The following is a 25,990-nucleotide window of genomic DNA, read 5'->3' on the forward strand; positions in this document are numbered from 1 at the left end:
GAAAGGACTTAGGACACAAAACAAAATTCTCGGGAGGGATGTGTGTCTGAGACCCCTGTATGTTCTTAATTCCACTGATAAATACAGGACTTTAAAGTGAGGACAGGGTGTTTGGATTTGAAGTACAAAAATATGAACCAGTGGGAAAGCACTTTAAGGACAAAAACAGATGTAAGAAGAGGTTTTTCAATAGGAGGAGATTTGTTTAAACTGGAATAGGAAGACTGGATATAAGACAAGTAGCAGATAACACAGCTGAATGTGTACTGTGCACACTTGGACTGTATGTGAGTAGCAAAGAGGGAGGAAGGAGCAGACTGTAATTACAGGAAGAGTAGCAAGAGGGTGGTGTGAAGTAGAAATTGCAAAAATGAGCAACTGAGTCATTGTGTCACTAAAGCTACAGGAAGGACATAACCTTTGTGAATGGCTGGAAAGAAGTTCAATTTGAGGAATAGTTGAAGATGGTTAGAGCATTTAGGGACAACGTCCAAGAATCAGGGAATTCCCTACAATTCTTGGTCATGTAAGAGAATGTGAACTGCTGTAGACTCAGTAGGCAGGAGACTCCCATTTACCTGGCAGATCTCCACTACCAACTAAGCATCTTTGATATGCAAACCATTGGTTAGTTGATCTGAGAATTCATCAGATATCTGCAAACCCTCAAGATAAATTATTTTTCCACATTAAATATAGTAAGATTTTGTATGGTTTCTTTGGGAACTTTATTGCAAGCTCCCACAGGTATTTCATGATAGGCTACTGAGAACAAGCATAGTCCCTGCTCCTCTGATAAAAAGTAAATATCTAAATTCTCCCCCGTTTTGTAATCCACTTTTCTGAATAAATAAACAGGCACATGAATGTGAATCTCACCTTTCCTCAGAGCTCGCTCTGCTCCTCCAAGCGGCAGGAGAGTGGCTGTCAACCTGTTACTTCGTCAGCAAATGGTGGGCAATTACCTGCCAGCTTTTTTAATTTTTCCCCCATTTAAGCAAATGACATCAAAGGAACTCGATGTATATTCAGGCACTGGAGCTGAGGTATTAATGAATGTGGGGTTGGTGATGCCAATTCCACTGCCTGGCAGGGACTGACTGGTGTCAGCCCGCGATTCAGAGCTGAGCATAAAAAATGTTGTGTTATCTTTAGCCCAATATCTGCTCTCCCAGGCTATTAGATAGGCTGGAGTCGCAGTTATCCCGGGATTTTGAGGTGTCTGGAGCTCCTTTACGCCGAGCTTTGTCACTCTTAGCAGACATTACGCACGAAAAGTTTAATATTTCTTTTCCTCAAATACTGACTTGGACACAAATATTTATGTAATAAAAAAGCAGAGTCTAGTGCAGCCCTCAGTAATTGCTGCCGAGGAGCGGGGCTGGTGCCCCGGGCTGGAGTGACTCGTTAGAAGAGCGATGGGAGCGCGGGGCACCGGCACAGGCTGTGCGGCTGCATTTTGTAGTCGCTTATTTCAGTGTATAAATATACACTGATTTAGTTATAGTAGTGAATAATATACAGTTAGTTCAGTGTATACATATTAACAGTGTTCGCTTGTAGACGGCTCTGCTTGATTTAATACACTGCTACTGCTGCTCTTTCAGGCACTGTTTAAAGATAAGACTTTCTTACAAATTTTATGGTTTAAGCGCGCGTTTACCTAAAGGTTCGAGCTACCGCTGGGCAGCCTAGGGCTGGTCACAGTCCTGGCCAAACCACCGAGGGGAAACCTCCACGCCTCATTAGCAAAAACTGCAGAACTTTTGGGAAATAGCCTGAACGCGTCCCGAAAGCTCAATCCCCAGGGCTGCCCCATCCCCGGGGTCGCCCCGCCGCCCCCGCTCCGCGGCCCCTCAGCCCGCTCCAGGCTCCGCGCTGCCGCCTCCACCCCCCCCGGTCAGCACGTGGTCGGCGCCGTGCCCCCCCACCCCCCGCGGCGGCCCCTCCGCCGGGCGAAACCACCTGGCACGGGAGGGGGGCGCCCCTTCTCCACCGGGCCCCGCCCCGTTAAAGGGGCGATGGGCTCCCGGCGTGGCGGCAAGCAGAGTGTTCCTTGTCCCGTCCGGCTGCTGCCTTCCCTTCCCGCCGCCCTCCGCCTCTATTCCCGCGCCGCCATCGAGCAGGAGAGCACGGCCGGGGGAGCCGCCAGGTGAGTGAGGGCGGGGGGAGGAAATGGCCGGCGCGTCGCTGCCCGTTTAAGGGCCTCCCACGTCGCTCCGCCATGTCCGGCGGCCCGGCCCCTCCCGGGGCTCCCTCACCACCCCCTGCCCGCCCCCGGGGCCTGGAGGAGCCGCCGCGGGGACGCTCCCGCCGCCCCGCAGGTGAGCCCGGCAGGTGGGGCCGGAGCGGGGCCGCAGGGCCGGGGCGTTACGTAAGGGCGGGGGTCGGAGCGGGCGGGGAAGGCGCCCGGTGGGGTCGGGTCTCGTGTGGGGTCGCCCCTCAGGCTCGGGGCTGGCTCCCCACACAGCTCCGGGTGTGTGCCGGGAAGCGCCGTGCTCCAGGGGCTCTCGCCGGTCCTGCCGGAGCCATTCCTGCTGGGAGAGCTGGGAGCGCGGCTCTGAGGCGGGAAGGGTCGCTTATCGCTTGTTTTCGATGGGAGAGGTGGAGCTGTGAGCCGGGAGCGGAGCCGGTGGTATGTAGCGCTCAGTTGCCTCCCAGCTGTGCACGGTCACCGTCTCTGAGGAGCGCGCCGTGGCATTTGTGTTATTGAAAGATTGCGGAGAACAGAAGGTGATCTGCACGATCGCTGTGTTTTCCCTGAAGCGTAGTTTCGTGTATTCCCAAGAAGTCACCCAGCCGTCTTCAAAGTTCTGAGTTGGGGTTTTTTCAAAAGTCTTTTTCAAAGACTTTCACAGCCAAAGACTGTGGGTGTTTAAATAGAAGTGAAAATCTGTTTGATCCTTGACGTTTCTTTGTCAAAGTCTGGGATTCTCTAATAACTTTATTGCAGGTTTTGGTTGTTTTTGTTTTTTTTTCTGACTCGGTTTGAGGTTTGTTTGTTTTGGTTTTGGGGTTTTTCTTCTGTAAAAAACTTAACCCTGTTCATTTTCTGTGTTGGATTTTGTAGCAAAGATGCTGAGCTTTTTCCGCCGCACGCTGGGCCGCCGGTCCATGCGAAAGCATGCGGAGAAGGAAAGGCTGAGAGAGGCCCAGAGGGCTGCAACCCACATCCCTGCAGCTGGGGACGCCAAATCCATCATCACCTGCCGAGTGGCGCTGCTGGACGGCACCGATGTCAGCGTGGACTTACCGGTATGAGCGATGCAAGTGGGTTTTTGAAATACACTTGGGTTGTGTTATTCTCATGTGGATTGCTATTTGCTGTTGGCAGTCGGCCCCGTGCCCTGATGTCCACTAAGTTGCTGCTCATGAAAAGGTTCTGAAAGAATTGTAAACTTTGGCATTCACTGAAATTCGAGAGTGTTTGCTGGATGTCGTCATGCCTTACACACTGAATGCCTTCTAATGTTTTAATGCAATTGTTGTGCCAGGGCATAACTTAGAGAGAGTAGCCTGTTTGGTGAATTGGGTTTTCTTTTTGGTGAGCTATCTGTTTTGACAAAAAATCTGGTGAAACTTGTTGAAGAGGGGGATGAGCAGAAGTACCAGCAGGAATTTCTGTGTGGGTTGGGTTTGGTTTGGTATTGTGTCAGAGGTGGATGCAGTTTTTAGCGCTAACTTGAGAGGGGAGGGGAAGAGGAAAAATCTGCTTCCTTCCTCTCCTCAGGGCTGATTATATAGTAGGGACTGTCTCATGGCATAGTGCTTTATTCCCAGTGAGGTGTTAGCCACTGTTTTACATTTCTAAAGCTTCCTTAATATGCACGTGCCTGTTCTGCTTGCCTAATTACATACCTGGTTTTGGCCAACAGGATGAGCAGTAGCACCAGAAGTGATGTGCTCTGTTTTTCCATTACCATGTGTTGTAGTTGTTTGTGACTTGTTTTAAGCTCACAGAGCTGAGCATTAGGAAGTTAGGAAGGTGTGGATCTGCGAGACCTGACTAGTTCCAGAGGATTTTGGCTGCAATCTCAGTTGTGCTGGTGTTGGAACTGCTGACTAGAAAGAAAAGCCATTTCAAGACTGGCAGCTCCACAGCTCTTTCTTCCCTTTATTTTTTAATCGTGCAGTGTTTAGGCAGTGCAAGGAAGTCAGCTTGATTGAGCAGTGCTGTTGACATAGCAGAAATAACTTGTGATATCCTGAACCTCAAATAATCTAGAGTTAGAGAAACACTTTGACATCTTTATTTGCAAAGTGACTGTACAGATAGGTGTTTATAGAGGGTGGTAAACTCAATTTGTACATCTCTGAAGCAATGTAATGAATATATCCAGTGGTGCTTAGTGCCTAGGATGTTTGATTTGAGGCCAGGAATGCCCACAAGCACTTAATAGCAAGAGTTAACACTTAAAAAGTGCTCAAGTTTAAATTGGTGTTTCTGCATGAGCAGAGCAGTAATCTTTGGAGCTGGAGCCAGCTCTGTAGGCAAATTCCTGGTTGGCTCCAACAACATTTCTAAGGCTTTGAGAAGCATAAATTGAACCTGAAGAGGTGTCACAACCTGCCACCTGGCCTATAAATCTCAGGCCAGGGTGCAGTAGTAACTATTTACTTCTCTAAGAAACTCTTTTCACTCCAGATTTTTTTCTTTGAAAGCCAGCATAGATCCCTGACTGTGAACATCTGAGTTATGAGTAACAGTAACCAAATTGACACAGCCAGATGTGGTAATTACAGTGCATCGTCAGTGCCTGACATGTACCAGTTTCTTCAGTGATTAAAGTACAATAAATTAAAAGTAAATTAAATGTTTCATTTCAGACTTCCTAGAGTGTTTATTCTTGTTTCTCCACTTGCATCATTCATATTTTGAGGTTGACTCTTGGAAAGAAAAAAGGGTAGGGAAGACAGGGGATGAAGTGGGGAAGGATACAAAATCCTGGCAAAACAACATCACTTTCTAAAATGTGAAGTTTAAATTAAAAATATATGTGTTTTTTTTTTTTTTTTTCTTTTACAAAGATTTCTTTGAGAATTTTTGTGCTCTTTTAGCTAAGATCTTTTCCAGGACTGGTACTGTTACTTTGTTGGCAGTAAATTTGCTTTAAAATGAACTCTTTCTCTCAAAGAGGTGCCCCCTGCTCTGCCAGTTCGTTTGTGCACAGTTGCATTGTCTACCTAAGCACTGTGAAAATCTTTTATTAAAAAAATAAATAACAAAGCTTTTCTTAAGAATGAATCATTTAGCAAACAGGTTAGTTCACAGCCAGAGAAGGGGCTGTCTAGGCAGGAATGAATGCCATACCTTTTTAAATCCATGGCTACACAAATACTTTACAGTGGCATAAGCTGTTGCTGCCACAGGAAGAAAAGATGTTGCTTTCGTTATTGCGTTTGTCCTTGTTTTCTCATACCCCTTGGCAGAAGAAACAGCATTTTAGCAGCCAGGCAGTGAGCTAAGTCAAGAAAATGCTGTGGCTGAAAATAATCAGTATAATTTCGTTATGGAGTTTCCAGCTGGAGCGATTCTCCAATCTGGTTCCCCATGTGCCTCCCCAAATGTGGTGAAGAAGCAGTTAGAGGTGATACCAGGCTCAAGTTTGCTCAAAAAGCTGTTGAGCTCTATCCTATTTTTTACTGAGAAGAGTATTCTGCATTTCCAGTCACTGATAGAATTGAACCTGAGATTGCTGGATTTCTCCTTAATTAAAAAAAGAAAAAAGGAAAGGCAAAAACAACAGCAAGAAGCAACCACAAGGGACGTTGCTATGTAAGCCAAACACATTTGAGAATCGTGAAGTAGCAAAGGCTGATATTTTATGAATATTGACAATGAGATGGAAGGGGCAGGTTGTAAATGATGCAGTTGAGATTTAACCTATTAGACACAGAGGCAGGATTTGAGCAGTAACTCTGCTTTTTGTCCACTGATCTTATCTTTGGTATCTGTCAAGCCACTTAATCTTTCTGCTTTCCTATGTCTTCTGTTGTTTTTAATTAGAAAAATGCCTGACTTGAACTTTTCACCAAAGCTGCAGTCATACACAGTACATAGACTGGATTCTTGCAAGAATCTACTCCTTTTGTAGCTATGTCAATGACTGAAGAATGTCAGCGTCATGTGTGCTATTTACTGACACCTTGGTATGTTCAAAATGGGAGGCATGAACTTAATGTGAGTTATCAGTGTTTTTTTGGGGCAGATTGAATGATGTCAGACTTCTTCTCACAGCTTCATATCAGATTTAAAGTTGCTTTTTGACCTGGTAGTTTTCCTCTTACCACTCTTTTGAAGCTTTGCATTCAGCCATTTTTACAGATTTATGTGCCTAGTGAAACACTAAGAAGCTTGTTACTTTGTTAATCTTTAAAAAGTTTTTATAAAATAGATGTTGTCTGTAAATGCTGCTGTGGATGTTGTTCGTTATACCTTCTGCTTTTCTGTTAACTTGAGTTCAGCTTGGAGAAACGTCAGGTTGTGCTTTTTCTTCCCATTGTTTAAGATCCGTGGGTGGAATGTTTACTGAATGGAATGAGTGGTGAGAGGACAAGAACTCTCTTTTGCTGACATCCCTTATCTCACTTTTCATCCTGTTCCCATGCAAAACTAAACTACATCTTCCCCCACTGCACCTCTGGAATTCCCAGGGCTCAAAAGCCATGAACAGCCCTGGTTTATTACCTGAGAATTCCATCAGCCACTCTGGTCTGTCAAGGGAACCCTTCAACAGCTGCAATATCAGCTCTCTTGGTGTTTGTGGGGAAAGACAAGTTGGTGAGGGGGAACTTGAAAGTACAAAAAATTTTCATCTGGGCTCACCAACAACTTATGAAATCATTAGGATCAAAAATATTTGCCAACAGTTTAAAATAAAGTGCTGTTTTAAGTAATAGAGAGCTCCAGAGGATTTTAAAATCAAAATATTTTACAACTGAGTTTTTGTTTAGTCAGTTCTATGCTATCTATAGTAGTAATTGGGAGAGGGAAAAGATAACGTAGATAGAGGGAAAAATGGTAATATAAATAATGTAAATATGGGCACTTGAAATACAAAATTTTTGGATTGCTTTTTATGGGGGAGCAAGGTCAGCCTTACAAGACAGACTGTAAGTGTAGGGTCTTTGTCTTCTCTTACAGCAGAACTGCACTTTGTGGAAGCCAGCAGTGTTTCAGTAAAAAACCTGACCCTGCCTAACCCACAATTTACATAATCTTCTCATGGATAATGGAGCGTTAATTGTATTCCAGTTTCTGTACGTGCAAAGTTTTAGGTAAATGCTTCCTGGTGGTATAAGATGAAAGACAGAAATTATGAGCATGGATGCTCTCTCTGAGTAGCTTTTTATCTTGGAATATTCCTTACTTACACATGCATGAAATTTGATATGGAGGTTGCAAAATGAGATGGTTTTGTCCTTATTATAATGAAGTATCATTAGAACAAGGTATTGTATAAACCAGTCCAGTGGTTGTGTGTAATAGTGGAATTGAACTAAGCTGTTTAGACTTTTGGAGTAAAAAACAAGATGAAAAAATGAGTATATCTGTGGTGACTAATTTAAATAAAAATTAAGAAATCTATCTGGAATGTAAAAATCATTAACGAGCGCTAGTGGCTTTTGTTTGGAGAGAGATGATTGGTGTTGATCTGACTGCAAGATCAGAGATGCATTGTGGTAGTTGATTTTACTCAATAATCCACTCTAGTTTATTAAAAACTTTTGGAATATTTATGGCCACTTGCTGAATATTTGTGGATGTAGATATGAAATGCAAAATGTTCTTCCTGGCATGGATGCTGATTAACAAGAAAATCTAATGCTGCTAAAAATGCTGGAAAATCAATCATCAAATAAAATGAGTACTCTGAGTGTTCAAGGCTGACCTCTAGTTTCAAAATAAGCTCAGCTGACAGAAGTAGTAATAACATAAACATTTGAATGTGCCCTTTTTTGTGTGTGCTAAGGCTATAAAGTTTTGGATTAAAACTTTATTTCCCACGTGATCTTCTGTCTGAAAGTATTGACATGCTTTTGAGTGTTTGCTTAAACTTCTGAAAGAGCTGTAGGGGACTGAAAGTGGAGAAAAAGATTGGTGAGCTGCAGCAGAGGCGCTGCTGTCTGTGCGGTGGGAGGGGGCCGGCGGCAGCGCAGGGGGAGCCGGTGCTGCTGGGGTGCCAGACCGCGATCCTTGCTGAGATGGAACCTGAGCCTGGGATGCTGAGTGCCTGTGCCCTGTGAGCAGCACGGGCTGTGTGCCCTGTGCCTGTGCCCTGTGAGCAGCGCAGGCTGTGCCCTGTGAGCAGCACGGGCTGTGTGCCCTGTGCCTGTGCCCTGTGAGCAGCGCAGGCTGTGCCCTGTGAGCAGCACGGGCTGTGTGCCCTGTGCCTGTGCCCTGTGAGCAGCGTGGGCTGTGCCCTGTGAGCAGCGTGGGCTGTGCCCTGTGAGCAGCACGGGCTGTGTGCCCTGTGCCTGTGCCCTGTGAGCAGCGTGGGCTGTGCCCTGTGACTGTGCCCTGTGAGCAGCACACACTGTGCTCTGTGAGCAGCGCAGGCTGTGCCCTGTGACTGTGCCCTGTGAGCAGTGCAGGCTCTGTGCCCTGCGAGCAGCACGGGCTCTGTGCCCTGTGAGCAGTGCGGGCTGTGCCCTGTGCCTGTGCCCTGTGAGCAGTGTGGGCCGTGCCCTGTGAGCAGTGCAGGCTGTGCCCTGTGAGCAGTGCAGGCTGTGCCCTGTGAGCAGTGCGGGCTGTGTGCCCTGTGCCTGTGCCCTGTGAGCAGTGCAGGCTGTGCCCTGTGAGCAGTGCAGGCTGTGCCCTGTGCCTGTGCCCTGCGAGCAGTGCAGGCTGTGCCCTGTGAGCAGTGCAGGCTGTGCCCTGTGCCTGTGCCCTGCGAGCAGTGCAGGCTGTGCCCTGTGAGCAGTGCAGGCTGTGCCCTGTGCCTGTGCCCTGTGAGCAGTGCGGGCTGTGCCCTGTGAGCAGTGCGGGCTGTGTGCCCTGTGCCTGTGCCCTGTGAGCAGCACAGGCTGTGCCCTGTGCCTGTGCCCTGTGAGCAGTGTGGGCTGTGCCCTGTGAGCAGTGCAGGCTGTGCCCTGTGCCTGTGCCCTGTGAGCAGTGCAGGCTGTGCCCTGTGCCTGTGCCCTGTGAGCAGTGTGGGCTGTGCCCTGTGAGCAGTGCAGGCTGTGCCCTGTGCCTGTGCCCTGTGGGCTGTGCCCTGTGCCCTGTGAGCAGTGCAGGCTGTGCCCTGTGCCTGTGCCCTGTGAGCAGCACAGGCTGTGCCCTGTGCCTGTGCCCTGTGAGCAGTGTGGGCTGTGCCCTGTGAGCAGTGCAGGCTGTGCCCTGTGAGCAGTGCGGGCTGTGTGCCCTGTGCCTGTGCCCTGTGAGCAGTGCAGGCTGTGCCCTGTGCCTGTGCCCTGTGAGCAGCACAGGCTGCCTGCACCACGCCCTGCTCACAGCCCAGCTGCTTCAGGGCCATGGCAGGCAGGCAGGCATTGCAGGCTCGGTGCAATGCTCCGTGCCCTGGCACTGGTGGAAAGGAGGGAGGAAGGGAGCAGCTGGCAGCAATCTGTGCTGCTTGAAGAGAAAATTGTTTGGCCTGCAGTGTGCTGCCAGAGTGTTTCTGGGGCTTGTGCTGCAGGCTGGTTTAGTTGCCTGAAAGTTTCACATTCTTAACTCACAGCAAATTTTATCTGGAGTCCTGCTTTCCTGCTGAGCTGCCTCTGCAGAGAGCTCAAAGGCTTGGGACTCTCCGGTGCTCTTAATCAGAGTGCTCGTGAGAAACCTGCGGTGGAACACCAAATAAAACTGAAATGTTTGACAATATAATAGGAGAAGGCATTTAATCTGTAAACCTTAATACTGAACAAGCAATGTGGATATATTCTGTATTAGAAAGAATTAAAAAATGGATTAAATCAAATTGGTAGTTAGAAGATAAAAATTGTCAGGAACTTGAAACAGAGACTTGCACAAAACAAACTGTCAGACATGAATGTTTTGAGGCTTTGTCTTATGTAATAGGGTCAATAAGCCTGAGCACAGTACATTAAAATCCTCCTACATAGCACTCTAATGATTGTACAGTTAGGATGGGTATTGAAAAAAATTATTTATGCAGATTTTTGGGAAATGCCTTCTTTCTCCAGAGAATAAAAGAACAAAATATTTAATCCCAAATGCTTACCTTCCTCTACTTGTGAGACACTGATTAAGTACAAGAATTGATAAGCTGTCTCTGGAGGTAGAAATTCTCTCCAGCCTTCCAGCCTGCAGGGTTTTATATTCACAAGTGTGTACAGCAGTGTTAAAAACTGAGGATAAACCAGAGAAAGAAGCACTAGAAGAATTAGTGTTTTGCTGCCAGTGGCATATTTAGATGAACGAGAAAATTGACTGGAGAGTTTGGAAAAGTTATTTGCAGGAGTGGTGCTTGGTGTTTGAGGAGAGGAGCAGCGCCGTTTGTAGGTCACAACTTAAAGCCATAACAAGATCAGGGTGATACAAATAATGTGTATTTCTAACGCTGCCTTTGTAACGATAAGGGGTTTTAACCCTCCGATTCTGCAGCAAACTTTAATGGTGTTAACTATAGACAGACACCTTTTGTGTCATATTGATATGAAATCTTCTTCCTTTAAAGCTCACTGTTGAAGCTTGCTCACTGTTGAAGCTTAGGTATTTGAAACCTGTGGTTTCAGAGAAGAGGATTTACTTCATTTAAAAAATGGGCAGGCTTATCTGCTGCTTCTGTGCTGCTGTGGTCTGCAAACATGCATAGGTGACATCCTAGCAACTGGATAGCTGTGAATCCTGAATAGGGACGCATACCTTCTCTGTGTGTGTAAATGGTGTATTTCTAAGGAAGCTCGTATGCATATGAATGGTAACCCTCCTGATAAGTTGACAAAAACCAGGAAGGAAAGTTTTTGCCACTTGGTAGCTATTGAAGACAATAGCTACTGTTGGTTATTGTTAATAAAATGTTAACGTGATAATTTGAAGAAATCTAAACAAAAAGTACAGCTGCTAAGATGCAAAGAATAGTTAGTTCAGTGAAAAAAATAGATGAATAAGCATTACCTTCAAAGTTCGTCCTGTATAGGGCCCTCCATTTCTTCACAAAGAAATAAACAAACAGGAGGGGTTATTTTCTGATAAGTATTTTAATTAGCACATTCATTAGGCGGGTATTTTGATCTTGGGGTTTTTTTTCAAGTTCTGGAAAAAGAATAACTACTTTGCTGCGATTTAAAAAACGTGAAATGAGCCATTCAGCTGGTGCTCACCAGCACAAGCTCCTCTCCGGTTACTGTGAGCTTGTGCGGCTCCTCCGGCGCTGCTGTGGTACTGAAGGAGGCTTTGACCTTTGATCAGGCAGGTTTGGGGCACCTGGCTGGCTTCTCCTCATGGATGCGTGTCCGTGAAATGGCCGATCCTCTGAGGCCGGGAGAAGAGGGTACAAATGCTGCCTTTCAGGTTTTAGGCAGCGGCTGAGATGCCTGAGCCGAGGAGAACGTGCCGGGATCGCCTTACCCGGCAGCAGGGACGAAGCAGCGCGCCGAGGCGAACACCCCGCCTGTTGCTGAGCTACCGGGCTGAGCCCGGCCCGTGGAACACCCACTCAGGCAGCAATTGCAGTTATTAAGAGCAGCAGGAGATGTCATTAGTTGGGAGCATCCCTTTCATTGGGAAAAGGGGGGGCGGGGGCGGGGGCCGTGTGATTCATTCCCAAGTGATCAGAAGATGCTTTTATCCAGTGGCAAAACCAGGAGAGGTCCTGCCCTATGTATATGATGTATTTTGTTTACATTTTCCTGTTGTTCGTTCTCCTGCTGTGAGATGTTTGCTGTTGCTTCCTAGAGAGAACAGCAAACTCTGTAAATCAAAGAGTCAAGTTTTACCGAATTGCAAACCCATGAGAAGTTTAATTTGTGCCCTGAAGGGAGGACCAGCTACTGGCTGGACTGCTTGTGAGTGGAGTTGTTAATAGTTCAGCAGTAACCATTAAACAGTTGGAAAATATTTGTCCTTTGAGTGTAACCTGAGCCCTGCTATAAGGGAAAGAAAGGAGAGGGGGGAAAAAAGCATAGCACAGCAACAGGATAAAAATGTCACTTTGACAGAATCACAGAATATTCTGAATTGGAAGGAACCCACGAGGATCATCAAGTCTAACTCTTAATGGCCCATATAGGGATTGAACCCACAGCCTTGATGTTATTAGCACCAATGTTGCCATGAGAAAGTTAGTTCGGTCAGTTTCTTGCAGGAAAATGTAATAAAAGTCTATCTTTGCTCTTTGAAAACTCTACTCTTGAGATCTCAGTTTTATGAGTACAAAGAAATTAATTTTGATTCATGAAAGTTGACTGGTTACAAAGCATTAATATTTTTGGTTGCTATTTGTTTAAGGAGGAAGGACTTAAGTAAAGTAAAGCATGTGTGACACTTCTGCTGAGTTGCACTAAATACAGCTGCTGATGATTTAAGTCATATGCAAAGTAGTACATAATTAATTCCATGTTGACAGCCCTGGTGATTTAAGTCAGAGAACAACCAGAAGTCCTGCAGATCTTTCCACAGCTGCTCCACTGCTCCTTCAGGGGCTTTATCCCACATCAGTCTTTCAGGGTCCAATAAATCTTCGAGTCCTCTGCTGAGATTTCTGAAATGCCAAACACATTCTGAAACTAATCTGACACTGCAGAAGTTGAAGTTTTGCTCGTGGGTAGTCTGAAGTAGTATGTGTAGTATTCCAGGCTGGAGTCAAAGTGCTTCTGTCACCAGCAGGGAATTTGCTGAGATAACTGGTTAATTCCACTTTTTAGAGATGACCTACAGAGGAATTGAAAAGGATCTCAAATGTTCCGCTCAATAAGGGGAGATTTTCCGCTGGTTTTAGACAAGCTACTGAAAGCTTCGTGCAACATAGAGTGTTTTTCTAGTTTTGCTGTTGCAGGTGCTGAATTGATTGCACTTGTATTATTATACTAATGATTAAGTAGAAGATATCCTGTGTTGGGAAAAAATATCAACAGTTCCATGCCTTGGTCTTTCAAGACTGGGGCTACACATTCTATTAATGAAAGAAAGGTATGGGTTTCTGTGTGTAGATGGTTTGCCTTAAGGTTTCCGTTTGTGCTGGTGTCTCATAAATCTGTTATTGCCTGAGAAATTATTTTTTCCTGAGACCAAAAGAGGTCACTTTGAATGAATTTGATAGGTTGACATTTAGTGTTTGTATTACACAATGTTTTGTAGATGCTATGTGTTTGGGAAGTTGCCTGCTGGCCCAAATGCCTTCCATTCCTGCTATTCTTCCCAGTACCTGGAAAGAACTGTGTGAGAATTTGCTTAGACAGGCTCTGTTTACAAACTTTCTTTAGGATTTTGCTTTAAGCTGTGATATGTTGTGTTGAATTTAACTGACACATGAAGTAAACTAATGATAGTGATTGCAAAGTTGAATATAAAATATTTGAAGATCAGGGTACAGGAAGGTGACAAGAATTACAGCATGCGACTTTACTTACTTAGGTATTACTTACTGATTAAACCAGGTTATTTCTGAGAACAAAAATTTGTCTGGCCCAGAATTTTGAGAGCTGTACTAAATTTGCTAATTACTAGCTTACTAAATATGTGCTTAGAAAGTTATCCCGTTTCTCATGTTGTGAATGTATAAATATTGAGGTAAAATGCTGCAAGATGGTGGTTTTACAGAAATAGAGAAACCCTTCAGCTGCTGGCAGAGTAAGCATAAATAATGTCTGTATTTCTTTGTATTTAAGTTTTTTTTACACTATGACCTTTTCTCTGATCTAATAATTTAATGTATTTTATTACATTTAAGCATCTTGTGTATAATAACTCTTAAGCTATTATTTCCATTTATTGTTATAAAGGAGCTCACAGCATGAAGAATATATGTTGTGTAGAAACTGTTCAGTGCTATTTATGGGCCTTCTCTTTAAAAACAACTGTTTAATTTTTTAGATCATCACTGTAAAAATGATGTTTCCTTGGGGCTAGAGCTGTTTTTTTCATAAATTATGTATGAGCATATGAGCTGGCTTTTTGCACCTGAAAGTTAGTTTTATGAACTTAGTTTTGTAAATGTGATATCTAAGTGCTGTTTATTCAACTTGCTTGCCCCAGACTGTTTCTTAGTAGTTGTTAAAAGCACTTGCTAATGGAATGCTATCTCCTCATTCAATGGGTTTTGCTACCTGCTTCTGAACAGGTGAAACACCCAGATACCAAACAGTAGGAAATTCATAAGCAATTTGCTTGGCTCCTAAAGTTTTCCAGTACAATGTTTATGGCAATTCTACTGGCTGTGTTTCCAGTTCTTTTGAATGTCAGTGAGTAAAGAAAACCTAAAAGGAAAAATGATAAAATGACATTTTAACTCCGTTGGCAGGGCAGTGTTGACATTTTCCAAGAAAAGAGATTATGCAAGTTCTTTATGGATATTCTGTGTTTCTTGTGGGGTGTACATTTGCCTTTCAGAAAAAAAGCCATCTGAAAATACAAGGGGGTGAAAAAAGGTATCCACATTATATTTTCAGAAACTAAATTTTTGGAATTATATAACATATTCAGACAAAAAGGTAGATGCTACAATAAATCTACCTGCCGTGTACTAAGTCCTGTTATCTTTTCAGAAAAAAGCCAAAGGCCAGCTCCTGTTTGAGCAGATCATGTATCATCTGGACCTTATCGAAAGCGACTACTTTGGATTGAGGTTCATGGATTCAGCACAAGTGGCAGTAAGTAGTTATGCTCTTTTTTAAACAACAGTGTAAAAGTTCAATCCTAATACTGACAAAAATGCTCTAAGAAAGCTGCCTTTTGTGAATTAAGTTTTGTGCAGAAGCTCTGTAGGTTTTCTGTGTCCCCAGGTTTAATTCTGCCTCCAGCACTAACGTATGACCATGCTGTTGTGTCTTCCTTTCTTGTTTCCACGTGTTCCTGTCACGCTCTGTTGTCACTAGGCAGGCTGGTCCAGTTGGACCCCAGAGCCTGGTGTGTGGTGTAGAAACTCTTGGTGCTGATGATACAGAGAGGATGGAGCAGAATCAGAGTGTGTATTTGGCCCTTTTGTTGTGCGCTATACAGAGAGGAGAAGGTTTTCCTTTGCAAATGTTGTCAGCTTTCTTGTCAGCAAAAGTCACCTTGTTAATGTCTGCTTGCAGGAAGGGTATACCTTTGATTTGTTCAAATCAGTTGTGACTCAGACCTGCAATTGTAAGTTTTTAGGAGGCTACAGGTGTGTTTGTATGTATCAGTTCGAGTTGAGGGTTCTTCCAGGCCCAAGTTTGTTCATGTTTTATTGTGTGTTTCTAAAAATGTAACAGGTTTTGAAGTCAGAAGCAGAGCATTGTCAGTAGTAACCACAGTTCTTTCACTTGTGGGCTATGCACTTTTTTATAGATACTTCTTATACTCAAGTATTTAATCTTGCCACCTAGGGTAGCTGCAAGTTAAGTGAGCCTTTAGGCAAGGGATGTTTTTTTCTTTTTCCTGCATCCCTGCAACTTAAACTTGTATTCACTTAGCCCAGCATCCCCAGGTAGAATGAGATAGGTCTTTTCCTGCTGCATATATCAATCTTATTTGTTAGATGTATAACCTAATTGTTTTTGTGTTTCAAGGCAACTTCAGAATTATTTCATGCTTAGGATGGCAGAGGGGAAGCACAAACAGTTGAGCTAAATATCTGAATTGTTCAAGGTCAGCATACAAAAATGGAGGCAGTGATTTATATTCCTTTATTTCTGTGAAGATCTGTGTCCATAACAGTTTGAAGGTGATCTCTTAGTTGTTGCAACTTTGTATAAAGGCAAAAAAAAATCCACAAACTTGAACCTTTGAAAGAAGCTAATAGCTTTGGATGCAGTGCTCCACCCCAAAGCACTTATAACCTGATGGCTTCTTTCCAAAATTATTGTTGTCAAATTTTATGCTTAGCATGTATTTGTAAATATTGTGCTCCTCAGAGAAAATTGTTGGTGTTTTGCATCTGAAGCAAGCTTCATAGCCACTGGGATTAGCTGCTGGTGGTCTGTAGTTCCCAGTAGTGAAAGTGGTCTTAAACCCCTTGCAGAGCAGAAACATTTAGCACTAAAGAGAAAAGACCATTACACTAACAGATGGATGGCATTCAGAGCCATGCACACAACAGAAATGAGGAAACAGCCTATTGCATACCATTTTATATTTCTCAAAATCATGTTAGCTGTGCTCAGCATGTGCAGTCCAAGATGCTGAGTGTTGATAGTGAAGTATTCTATTGCATTCATCCTTCTGCTTCAGAAAAGCAGTGCTCTGTATGGTTAAGGTATCCTAACTCAGTTTCTGCCATGTGGCTTCTGATGTATTTCCCTGTTGTCCAGGATCTCATAAGAGATCAGAGTGGGTTAATTTTAACTGGTAGAATTCTCTATATGATAATTTTTTTCTCTTCCTGATCTGCTAGCAAAGAAACCTATTTCATCTTGAAAAGTGTTAATAAGAATTAATCTTTTCTGCCACAGCAGTGGCTCATGCCTTGCTTTTGTCTAGCAAATTATTACTGCCAGTCCAGAGGGCACATGATTGAATATTTGATACTGCCCAATCTACCAGGTACAGGAGATTTCATACTTGGTTTGCTTCCTTTTTTTAACTATGTGTGACTGAAAAGCAGCAGAGTAGAGATAACAATCTGTTTAAACTGGACCTTAATGATGAGCTGTGTATAATGAGGCAGAGAAGATTGAATTTTGCCAGAAGAGCTGAATGCAACAGCCAGAGATAATTACTTGCTTTAAGAAATGAAGAACTGTTGCAATAGCAGCCATTCCTGCAGAAGGAGCTGGCAAGTTTTAGCAGAAACCCAATCTGCAGCTGGAAACAAAGAACAGAGACTAATCAAGTGACTTGTCCAAGATTATTCAGGAGACCTGTTAAATAAACAGTGCAAGAATCCAGTCCCTTACTGTAGGCAGAATTGTCCAGTGGCTCTGAAGGATATAATCTTTCTGCTATCCAATTTAAATCTAAGAATATTGCCATACTTGCTAGTTAGTTTTACTGATACAAACTAGCAATACATAGTTACACAAAAGTTTTAGAAATCCCACACTTATTTTAAGTACAAATAAGTTTTCAGTAGATCTGTTGTGAACAACTGAAGAATTGCTTTTTTTCATTCTTTTCTGCTGCTGAAGTGATCACTAGTTGGGTGTTAAAGATTTCCTGTGGAGTGGGGGAAACCCAGATAATGGAAACTACCTGGCATTTTGGAGTTTTGTATTCAAATAATAGCTTCTTTAAAATGTTCTAGAAATCATTAGTGAAATGAAAGAATTGTTGTTTTCATGTGATTTCTGTGTTCACTCTAGTCTGCTGTTCAGGAAGAGATCAATTTTAGCCTCAACATCTGGTCTAACAAACCTCATTTGCCCAAACTTCTTGAAATGTTGCTGGGTGAGGATTTGAGGGGTTTTGTATGTCTTTTGTTTTTAATTTCTGCAGCAGCAAACCTTTAGTAAGGACTTGCAGTACTCTGTGCAGTCTGTTGTTTGTAATGCCTTCTGTTTAGAAAACTTTGTCTGATTTTCAGCAATACACTGTGCTGTGCAAACCCTCATCAAAAGTAAACTTCTTTTCCAGGTCCACTTGAATTCCATTATAATCACTTGGAATAAATCTCAAGTTTCTTGACGTCTGTGTCCATTCATGTGTTGGTTTTGGGGCTGTTTTTTTTTGTTTCATTCCCACCCCCACTTAAAAGCAGTTCTGTTTTCCTTCTCCCTTGCACACCATCACCATTGAGCAGAGCTCCTGTGGGCAGCAGCAGTCAGAGCCCAGCAGAGTGAAATGCTGTCGGTGCTGTCATGGGGCTGCCTCTCTGTTGCCTTCCCATGGAATGTGGAGGAGATGAGAGAAAACAGGAGGGAGATGAAGCAGGGGGCACAGCCAGCCCTGGAGCCTAGACAGGGCTCCCCTTGCCATTTCAGTATCTAAATCACCTGCAAGCCTCCAGCTGTGTAGTTTCTGGTTTTTTTTGGTGGAGGAAGGAGTGAGTAAACTCTCTTACAGCAAGTGAGTTTATGGGACAGGAAAAAAGATTATATGATTTCCTTGTAGAAAAAAAATTGCTTAACTCCCATTTCACTGGTAGCGTAAGCAAAATTTATGTAAATATTTGCTTCATTCCTCCTTAAGCTTCCTGCTTTATTTTAAAAATGTATTAGATACATTTCAGATAGCTCTCTGTAGCTACTTAGTTTGAATAGGCAATGAGAGCATTCTCAGCTGTGTGCACAGCAGCAGCAGATGGTTTAAGCATTCTCATCTGCAGCTAATACAGCAATCAGTCCCAGCCCGGCTGTGTTACAGGCTGGCTTCAGCTCTCTGAGAAGGCAGGGCTGTTCTGGAGGCAGGAAGGTGTTTACACTTGGCAGTGCAACCTGAAAATACTGGTTGTTTTTCATACCCTTCTTGCTTTTCTGTCCTCCCTGGAGCTCCCTGTGAACTTCATGTCACACAGTTTAACAAAAGGAGTCTTACTAAGTATATAATTCATCTGTATTAGTTGCAAGGCAACATCTGCGATTGATCTGATGAGGTGTTGCTCCCTGGCCATGGTGAGCCATGCAGGCCATGGTGTGTCAGGTCGTTGGCTCTGGCTCTTGAGTCAGTGCAGTTATGCTGGTCAGGGTGCTGTGTTTCCTGTTTAGGTGAGTCACCTCCTTTGGAGGAGGGAGCTGTTGGCCCTGCCCAGCACTAGAAAGGAGATCTGTCCCGCTAGATGTGTGTTGGATTTCCAGCTTTAACTTCTGCTATAAACTCTTCAGCAGTGTGATTATTTTGGGGAGCATACTGTACATGTGTAGGTATTTCAATCTGCCAAGTATAGCTTTTTCATGTGCTGTTGTACACAGTGTAAGTCAAGCCATTATTTTGGCTTCTTGTCCAGTATATAGCTTATAATTAGCATTAGTAGGTGAGGCAGTAACTTGTCCTCCCATGTGACAGTTCCTGAAATGTCACCCATGAATAGATTTTTGAGATTTAGGTAGAGCTGACTCTGATGTTGGGACACAGACAGCTCTGCTGTTACTGCACTTGAGTCATCAAAAGAAAATGCTTGAAAGCCAACAATATTTATTTTGTCTCTCCCCTTCCTGCCCCAAGTAAACATCGCACACAGCTGAGTGCCAGAGTCTTCAGCTATGATTTATGCTTCTCTGGCTGATTGTCACTGGCTGACCTACTAATGTGTGAATTAAGTGTTTGTCTGGACAGGATGAAAATCTAGTGAAGTGGTTTGCTAGTATGTTTATTTTCTTTTAAGTAGACAATGCTGTCTTGAAGATTTGGTTTAAATAAGGTACTACAGGATGTTTCTGTTGTTCAAAACTGACATCTTGCATTACAAACTTTGAGCAAAATGATCTTCAGCAAGCCCAGAAAGCTATGAATTGTGAAAGATTTGAATTAGATTGTTTTAACAAACTACTTGTTATTCCAAGACGGTCTTCACTGACACTTCTTTTTTGTTCTTTCTGGGAGATTTCTGTATTGATAATTCAGTGGAATTAATTTATTTTTCAGCATTGGCTGGACAACACCAAAAGCATTAAAAAGCAAGTTAAAAGTAAGTATCCTTTCCATTTTTTCTTGGTACATTGTATTTAACACACGGAAAGCACAGCCAGTTGGAATGGATGGTGGGGGCAGCGTCCTGTGAGGGAGTGAGGGTGGCAAGTGACAAAAGCCCAGCATGGTGCTACTGATTGTTTAATGGCATCTTCCCTCTGTAGCTCATACTACTTTATACTAATGTTCTTAATTAAAGATGTTATGGGCTCATTAATTATAGTTGAAGTGGAGTCAAGGCAGATGAAGATGTTCTAGGGTTATGGAGCATTTTCCTGGCTATAGGAAAACTTGTCTTGGACCTCATGCATGGCACAGTCCTGCTTGAATCTGTGTCCAGTCCACCAAGTCCTCACCTGCTGCACAAGGCTTCAGTGTGGCCTGGTTGTGGCAGTGGTGTGTGCTTGGGAAAGATGTTGTTTAGCAGCTTCCTTGCTCTGCACTGTGGGAAGTCTTCAGGGATTTGTGGTGTTGTTTTAATGCAAGAGAGGTTTTGGAAGCAGTGAGGGAGAAAATTCCTCCTGTCAAATGCAAGAATCAGCAGAGCGATGCATATTTTTAAAAAGCTATTAATCCACCCTTTTGCGGAGTTAACTCTTTGGTGTCCAGAAGAGATATGTCTTCTGTAGAAGGGTCTCTTAAATTCCCACATAGTATGTCTAAACTTCTGTGGAATAGAAGGGCCTGAGTTTTCAGTAGTGAGCATTTCCCAGAGCCCTGGGAAGGTGTTGCAGAGACCAACAGCATGCCTGAAGCTTTAGTCAACTGTAGAGCCCAGATGCTTAGCTTTTGTGGTGATGGATAGAGCCCTTAAATATAGGGATTAATCTGGATTCACGTGCTCTTGGCAGGAAGAATCACATTCGTGTGATATGATCATTGGCTTGTCTTGTAACACATAAAACTGTTTTGTGTGCATATTTAAGTGTCCTTTGACCCTGATGTTCCTCATGGATTTCCCTGGCATAAAGGAATTCCTGCCTTAAGACCTTGTGTAGAACATAGCCAACCAATTTCAGTCAAGTTTTGTGATGTGATTCTGTGTAATAAATAAATAACCTGTCTCATCCAGTAACTGTTACTGCTGTCTTGCATGAATTGTGCTTTGCAGTTGGCCCCCCATATTGTCTGCATTTTCGTGTAAAGTTTTACTCATCAGAGCCCAACAATCTTCGTGAAGAGCTAACAAGGTAAGAGGGATTTTGTGTCTGAGAGGGGAACCCAAATAAGGTCAGGGAAATGTTTTCCATTGAATTTATTTAAACAATTTGGAAAATTCTTTAGAACTGCTTGCTCACTTAGCTTTTTGTAAATGTAGTTTTCTTTTTGTAAAGTGGCTATTTTGTGTGTGGAAATAAATGTGCTGTGACACAGAGAGATCTAAATATTTATATATTACTTAATGCACCATTTTTCATTAGGCAATTTTGGCAACTGATCTGAGTAGCTTATACACGATGGACAGAGGTTTTCACTGAAGAGAGCAGACATCATTCCTCTGCCTTTTTTTTTTCTTAAGCTGTTAGTTTCAAATGCATGCAATCATCCCTGTCTCCAGGCAGAAAAGCATTGAATTGCGAGTTAGAGGTTCTCTTTGAAAAAAGGAATTTCAGTTAGCATTTCATTGCATGTTTGGTCCTCAAAGAGCTTATGGAAAGGGAAAGTATTATTTTACTGCCATGTTGAGCTAACACTACTATAGGTGTAGGATTGTACTATCAGGTGAGCAGCAGTTCCTCTTGATAAAAGCATTTCACAAATCCATTCATAGAACTGCATGTCTGAATGGGCTGGGACTAGGAGGGGAGCTTTGAAAAAGAGCACAACCTACCACCTGTCAGGAGTATAAATCTGTTGTAAAACACAGCACTTCCTTGCCTTGTTACTGCGGCTGATCCCTTTTGGAGAGTAAACAAAGTTATGTTTTCATGATAGCTGTAGACGCTTCATACCTCAGCCATTTGTAAGGGTGTGAAGTGCATTTGTTTGTTGTTCATGTTTATGTCTGTGTGGATCTTCAATCTGCACTTTAGCCAAATCCCTTGGAGTGCTACCAGGAAGATTATAGTAGCATTACCCCTTCCAGCCATATGTACCCTTTGCAGCTTCATGTCTAGATGTGGTAACATAATGTGGTAACTGCTGCTTTTTAATGCTTTCCTGCTGATCTGGGAAGAATGTTTTACCTCCCCATACATGTTCCTGAATAATCATTTAACTGTCTTTAAAACCAGCAACTGCAGACAAAATTCAGACCTGTATCTGTATGTACTACTATGGAAGGTTTTCATCCATTTTGACTTGAGTTCTGCCAGTCAGACCTTGCTGTGCAGGTTTTAGCCAGGTAGACCTGAAACCTGAGGCCTTTAAACACTGTCTGCCTGCTTGGCTAATCCCCCAGAAGAGGAGAGCAGCAAGTTGTCCTTCTGTCTTGAGACAGTGTGACACCTTGAAATAGCGGAAGCAGTGGGAAGCAGAGCTTTGCTGTGTCACTGGGCTTTCCCAGGGTTCCACCTTTAAACAGCAGGACACCCAGCTGGAGCTTTTCAGCTTCCACGGGTGCAGCTTGCTCTGTTCTCAGCCAGTGGTCATGTAGCACAGCATGGGAAGTGCTTGAATTGTGTGGAAGTGTTATGTGGCTGATGAGCACAGACTGGTCACACCCACTACACACTGGAGGCCTGTGTTCATTTTCATATCTGAGGTCAGTACTAACCAAATTTATTCCCCATGCAGAGGCCTTAGTGTTCAAAAGGTTTTGGTTAATAAATTATTTGGCAAAGTATTTGTGGAGTTCTGTGGAACCTGTAGGAAAAACACCTGCACTTGTTTTGTGTCTGTGTATGAAAGAGTGAGGAGACACAGGCACATGTTGAAGCAGAAGTTATGTGTAAGGTTTCTGGGAGTCTGTGCTAGAATTCAGACTGGATACCATGGTGGATGCCAATGTTTTATACTTGATCAGAGCTCTTCTCTTGTTAAAGGAGAGCTGTGTACCATAATGGAGCAAGGGGATGCTCTTCAGGGGTTTTGGATCAGAATAATTGGTATTGCACCCCAAAGGGATTTATATTCAATATTTGCCCCATTTCTAAGCAAAAAGAATAGAGGATGTGCAAGGCAGTGTAGGAGAGCTGGCTCTGGAGGGTAAACAAGTTGAAAAGGCTGCAGCCTGCTATTTATTTTTAGTCACTTTGCAGTCAGCATTCCAGGTTAGATTTTAACTAAGCAATCCATAATAGAAACATTTGTTTTTTTCAAGACTTAAAAATAACCATTCTTTTTTGAGGTTGGTATGTGTATGAATAATGAAGGGAATGTGGAAGATGCAAGTTGTTCTTTGCTCAAGTAGAATCAGAAGAGAATAAAAAATATATTTACTTCAGTACCCTGTTTATTTTTCCATGCAACACTGTAGTTCAGCTTTTGACAACTTGTACTTTTGGGTTTGCTTCATTTGAAATGCCTGCAAAACACACAGACCCAACTGATAAAGCCTTGAGAGGTCACTGTGCAGTTTCTTTCGTCTTGAAAACTCATGTTAAGAGTAGAAAACATTTTTATTTGTCAAGCTCTGACTTACTCCTGTTGACTGAATGACACATTAGCACTATTACTCAATGACTTATTTCTTATTTAATCCTACAGGTATTTATTTGTTCTGCAGCTGAAACTGGATATTCTTAGTGGAAAGTAAGCAGCCTTTTAAACCATTACAGTGTGTTTAGCATAGAGTTTATTACATTTATATTTGAATAATTAATAAGTTTTGCTTAGTAGTGTAATGTTATTTTTTTTTCTCTAAAATACTATTTTTCTATGCATAAATGTCAGGAGAGGAATGCTTAAATAATGTATTGCTTATCTCCTGATAATTTTCTGAAAACCTACCAATACTTTTAAATTTTCTTATCCCAGACATTTGCAGTTTCTTACTGTCAGTTACGTAAGTTGTCTGCTCATGGTGTCAGTTCAGGTTTTAACAGTGCGTGTCTCTTTTGGCAGATTGGAATGTCCTTTTGACACTGCTGTCCAGTTGGCAGCTTATAACATGCAAGGTGAGTAGGTGCAACAAGGGAAGGGTGAAGTTGCACAAATAGTTTTGTGTAGCCTCTTATTAACTGTATAAAAAAAGTCTGTCCTTGTTTTGTCCATAAAATAGACTCTGCCCAGACATCAGTGATCCAGTGTGAATGCAGATCTTTTAGATTGTACTTGTGCTTGAGAGTGTATAGAGAAAATTGCTCCATTTCTCAGGAAACAGAACAAGGAGGTTCTGAACATAAACAGCTTTGCCCTGAAGTTGTTTTCTCAGGTGCTCCTGTGCAAATCTGTCCACTTGCACAGAAGATACGAGGCCTGCAGCCTTCCTGAATCACTTTGGTGTAGTAACACAGCTCACTTCTTTTTCATCATATAGATTCTGTCAAGTGTTCTCTTTGTTATCATATAAATCTGATACAAAATTGTTTTTCTTTGCACTGTGTATAAAATACCAGCTTTTGACTTCATCTGATTTGTAGGAACATCTTAATGCCCTATGTCTCATGCTTATACTTGAGCATTCCAGGTTGAACTGCACTTGTTAGGATTTCAGATCCTTCTTCAGCCACAAGATGTGACACACTTTTTCCTCAGCTATACAGCACTGTGTTTGAGTCATCTGAGATTTTATTAATAAGTTGTCTTTAACTTTTGATTCCAGATGAGAATGTGTTGTTTGGATGAGGGTGTGATGTTATCAAATGTGGAGTTTCCTATGGTTTCAAGCAGAGGAGCTCACAAAAGAAACCGGGGAGGCTTGAAGTTCCAGAAATGCCTGCTAGAGTAGGCTTTTGGGTCCTTATTGAAGCATATAGGTATATGGATATATGGCCTTATCCAAGCCAATTGATGTGCCATGTGTTTGAGCCACACAAATTCTCCACCCAACATTTATCTCATGAATCTGCTGTACTTTCTCTGCATGAGGTAGGACTAAGTCACCGAAATTTGGTCTCTTAAAAGTATTTTTCAAAACACTTTTTTCTTTTCATGCAGGAAGTGCTAATGCCCTAAATCATGTGTAGGTATAAGAGTTGGGATTAAACTGTGAAGACACTTGTCTTTCTAACCTGCTCTTTTGTGTGGAAGGAAAGCAGTTAGAATATATTCCACAGTTAAAAACATTAGCATTGTTAGAGCCTTAAGATACAGGTTCAGTAAATAAGATTTTGTAAGAACAAAGTGATCTAATTAGGCCATGTATCCACTGCTTTTTGTGGTGGTCTTTTGTTTCCTCTCTCCACAATGAGGCCTGTAGCAGGGCTTTAATCTTACTGTCTGACAGCTGTGTACTTTTATTTAAATCAGCTGGAACCTAAGCTGGCTTTGACAGCATTCCTTTGAACAGAGGCAGGCATTTTAGTGGGAGTAAATTATTATAGAACTACAGACTTCCTCAGTCAGCATTTAAAAAAAAAAAGAAAAAGGAAGGGGTGAAAAGACTGTTGTTATGCTTGCAGCATTCAGAATCCAAGAAATGGAGTTTTATATCATGTGACATTTCTGTACTTGTGGAATACTGGCATTTATTTGACTTTGCCAGGTCTTCCCAGTGATTTCTCTATTTTTCTCTACATAAAGATCTATAGCTTCATTTTTCAGACAGAGCAGCTATTGGCCTGCATCAGATTTCCAAAGTCCAAGTTACAGAATTATTCCTAATTTTTTGGCTATGAGCTGCACATTATGAAGCAACTTGAAATTAGTAGGAGGAGTTAGTGCTTAGTGACTGAAAATCAGTACATTTTTGTTAAGGTTTCTAATTGTCAGTTTCAGCATTTTAGATATTTGTCTGTCTTTAAAACTGGACTTGTTAGGCATCTGTGGGAGATGGAGTTGTGTTTTTGATGTGGCATGGTATGTTCCTGTATGTTTTCTACATAGCATCTCTGGATAGAGGAGAAGAAACAAAAAAAGAAATTTAACATTTTAGATTAACTAGAAAACTGTGCAGAAATTCTTCTGTCTGCAGAAATATCCACTGTGTTTATTGAGAACCGTGGCTAACAGTGTTGTTCTTTTGTAGCTGAACTTGGAGACTATGATCCTGCTGAACACGTCCCTGAGCTGGTGTCTGAGTTCAGATTTGTTCCCACTCAGACTGAAGAGATGGAATTAGCTGTTTTTGAGAAATGGAAGGAATACAGGTACTAAATCTTCCAATGCTGTTTGCACTGATTTTTCTGTGAAGAGAATCTATTAAAAAGATTCTGCTGGATGCTTCTTCTGTGGCCTTGTTCAGAAATAGAATTTTAGTATGGTTCTGTCCTATTTTGTAAAAGAATATAATGTGAT

At 42.6% G+C, this 25,990-nt stretch overlaps 1 protein-coding gene across 6 annotated transcripts in view; it reads left to right on the forward strand.

Moving 5' to 3' along the window:
- The first annotated feature begins 2,015 nt into the window (after positions 1-2,015).
- Positions 2,016-25,990, forward strand: part of EPB41L5 (erythrocyte membrane protein band 4.1 like 5) — a 53,790-nt gene continuing 29,815 nt past the window's right edge. For 2 of the 6 annotated variants that reach the window (XM_059475635.1, XM_059475638.1), the window contains exons 1-8: positions 2,440-2,635; positions 3,071-3,255; positions 14,668-14,772; positions 19,607-19,649; positions 20,763-20,841; positions 23,300-23,344; positions 23,657-23,709; positions 25,722-25,842. In XM_059475635.1, coding sequence (XP_059331618.1) covers positions 3,076-3,255; positions 14,668-14,772; positions 19,607-19,649; positions 20,763-20,841; positions 23,300-23,344; positions 23,657-23,709; positions 25,722-25,842 — 626 coding nt within the window. In that variant the 5' untranslated portion in view covers positions 2,440-2,635; positions 3,071-3,075. Of the gene's footprint in view, positions 2,153-2,268; positions 2,325-2,439; positions 2,636-2,672; positions 2,734-3,070; positions 3,256-14,667; positions 14,773-19,606; positions 19,650-20,762; positions 20,842-23,299; positions 23,345-23,656; positions 23,710-25,721; positions 25,843-25,990 lie in introns of those variants that run through there. The other 4 variants (XM_059475637.1, XM_059475634.1, XR_009418762.1 and 1 more) reach the window with 4 other exon arrangements.

This window comes from Ammospiza nelsoni, chromosome 7 (assembly GCF_027579445.1).
Source record: "Ammospiza nelsoni isolate bAmmNel1 chromosome 7, bAmmNel1.pri, whole genome shotgun sequence".
Lineage (NCBI taxonomy): Eukaryota > Metazoa > Chordata > Aves > Passeriformes > Passerellidae > Ammospiza > Ammospiza nelsoni.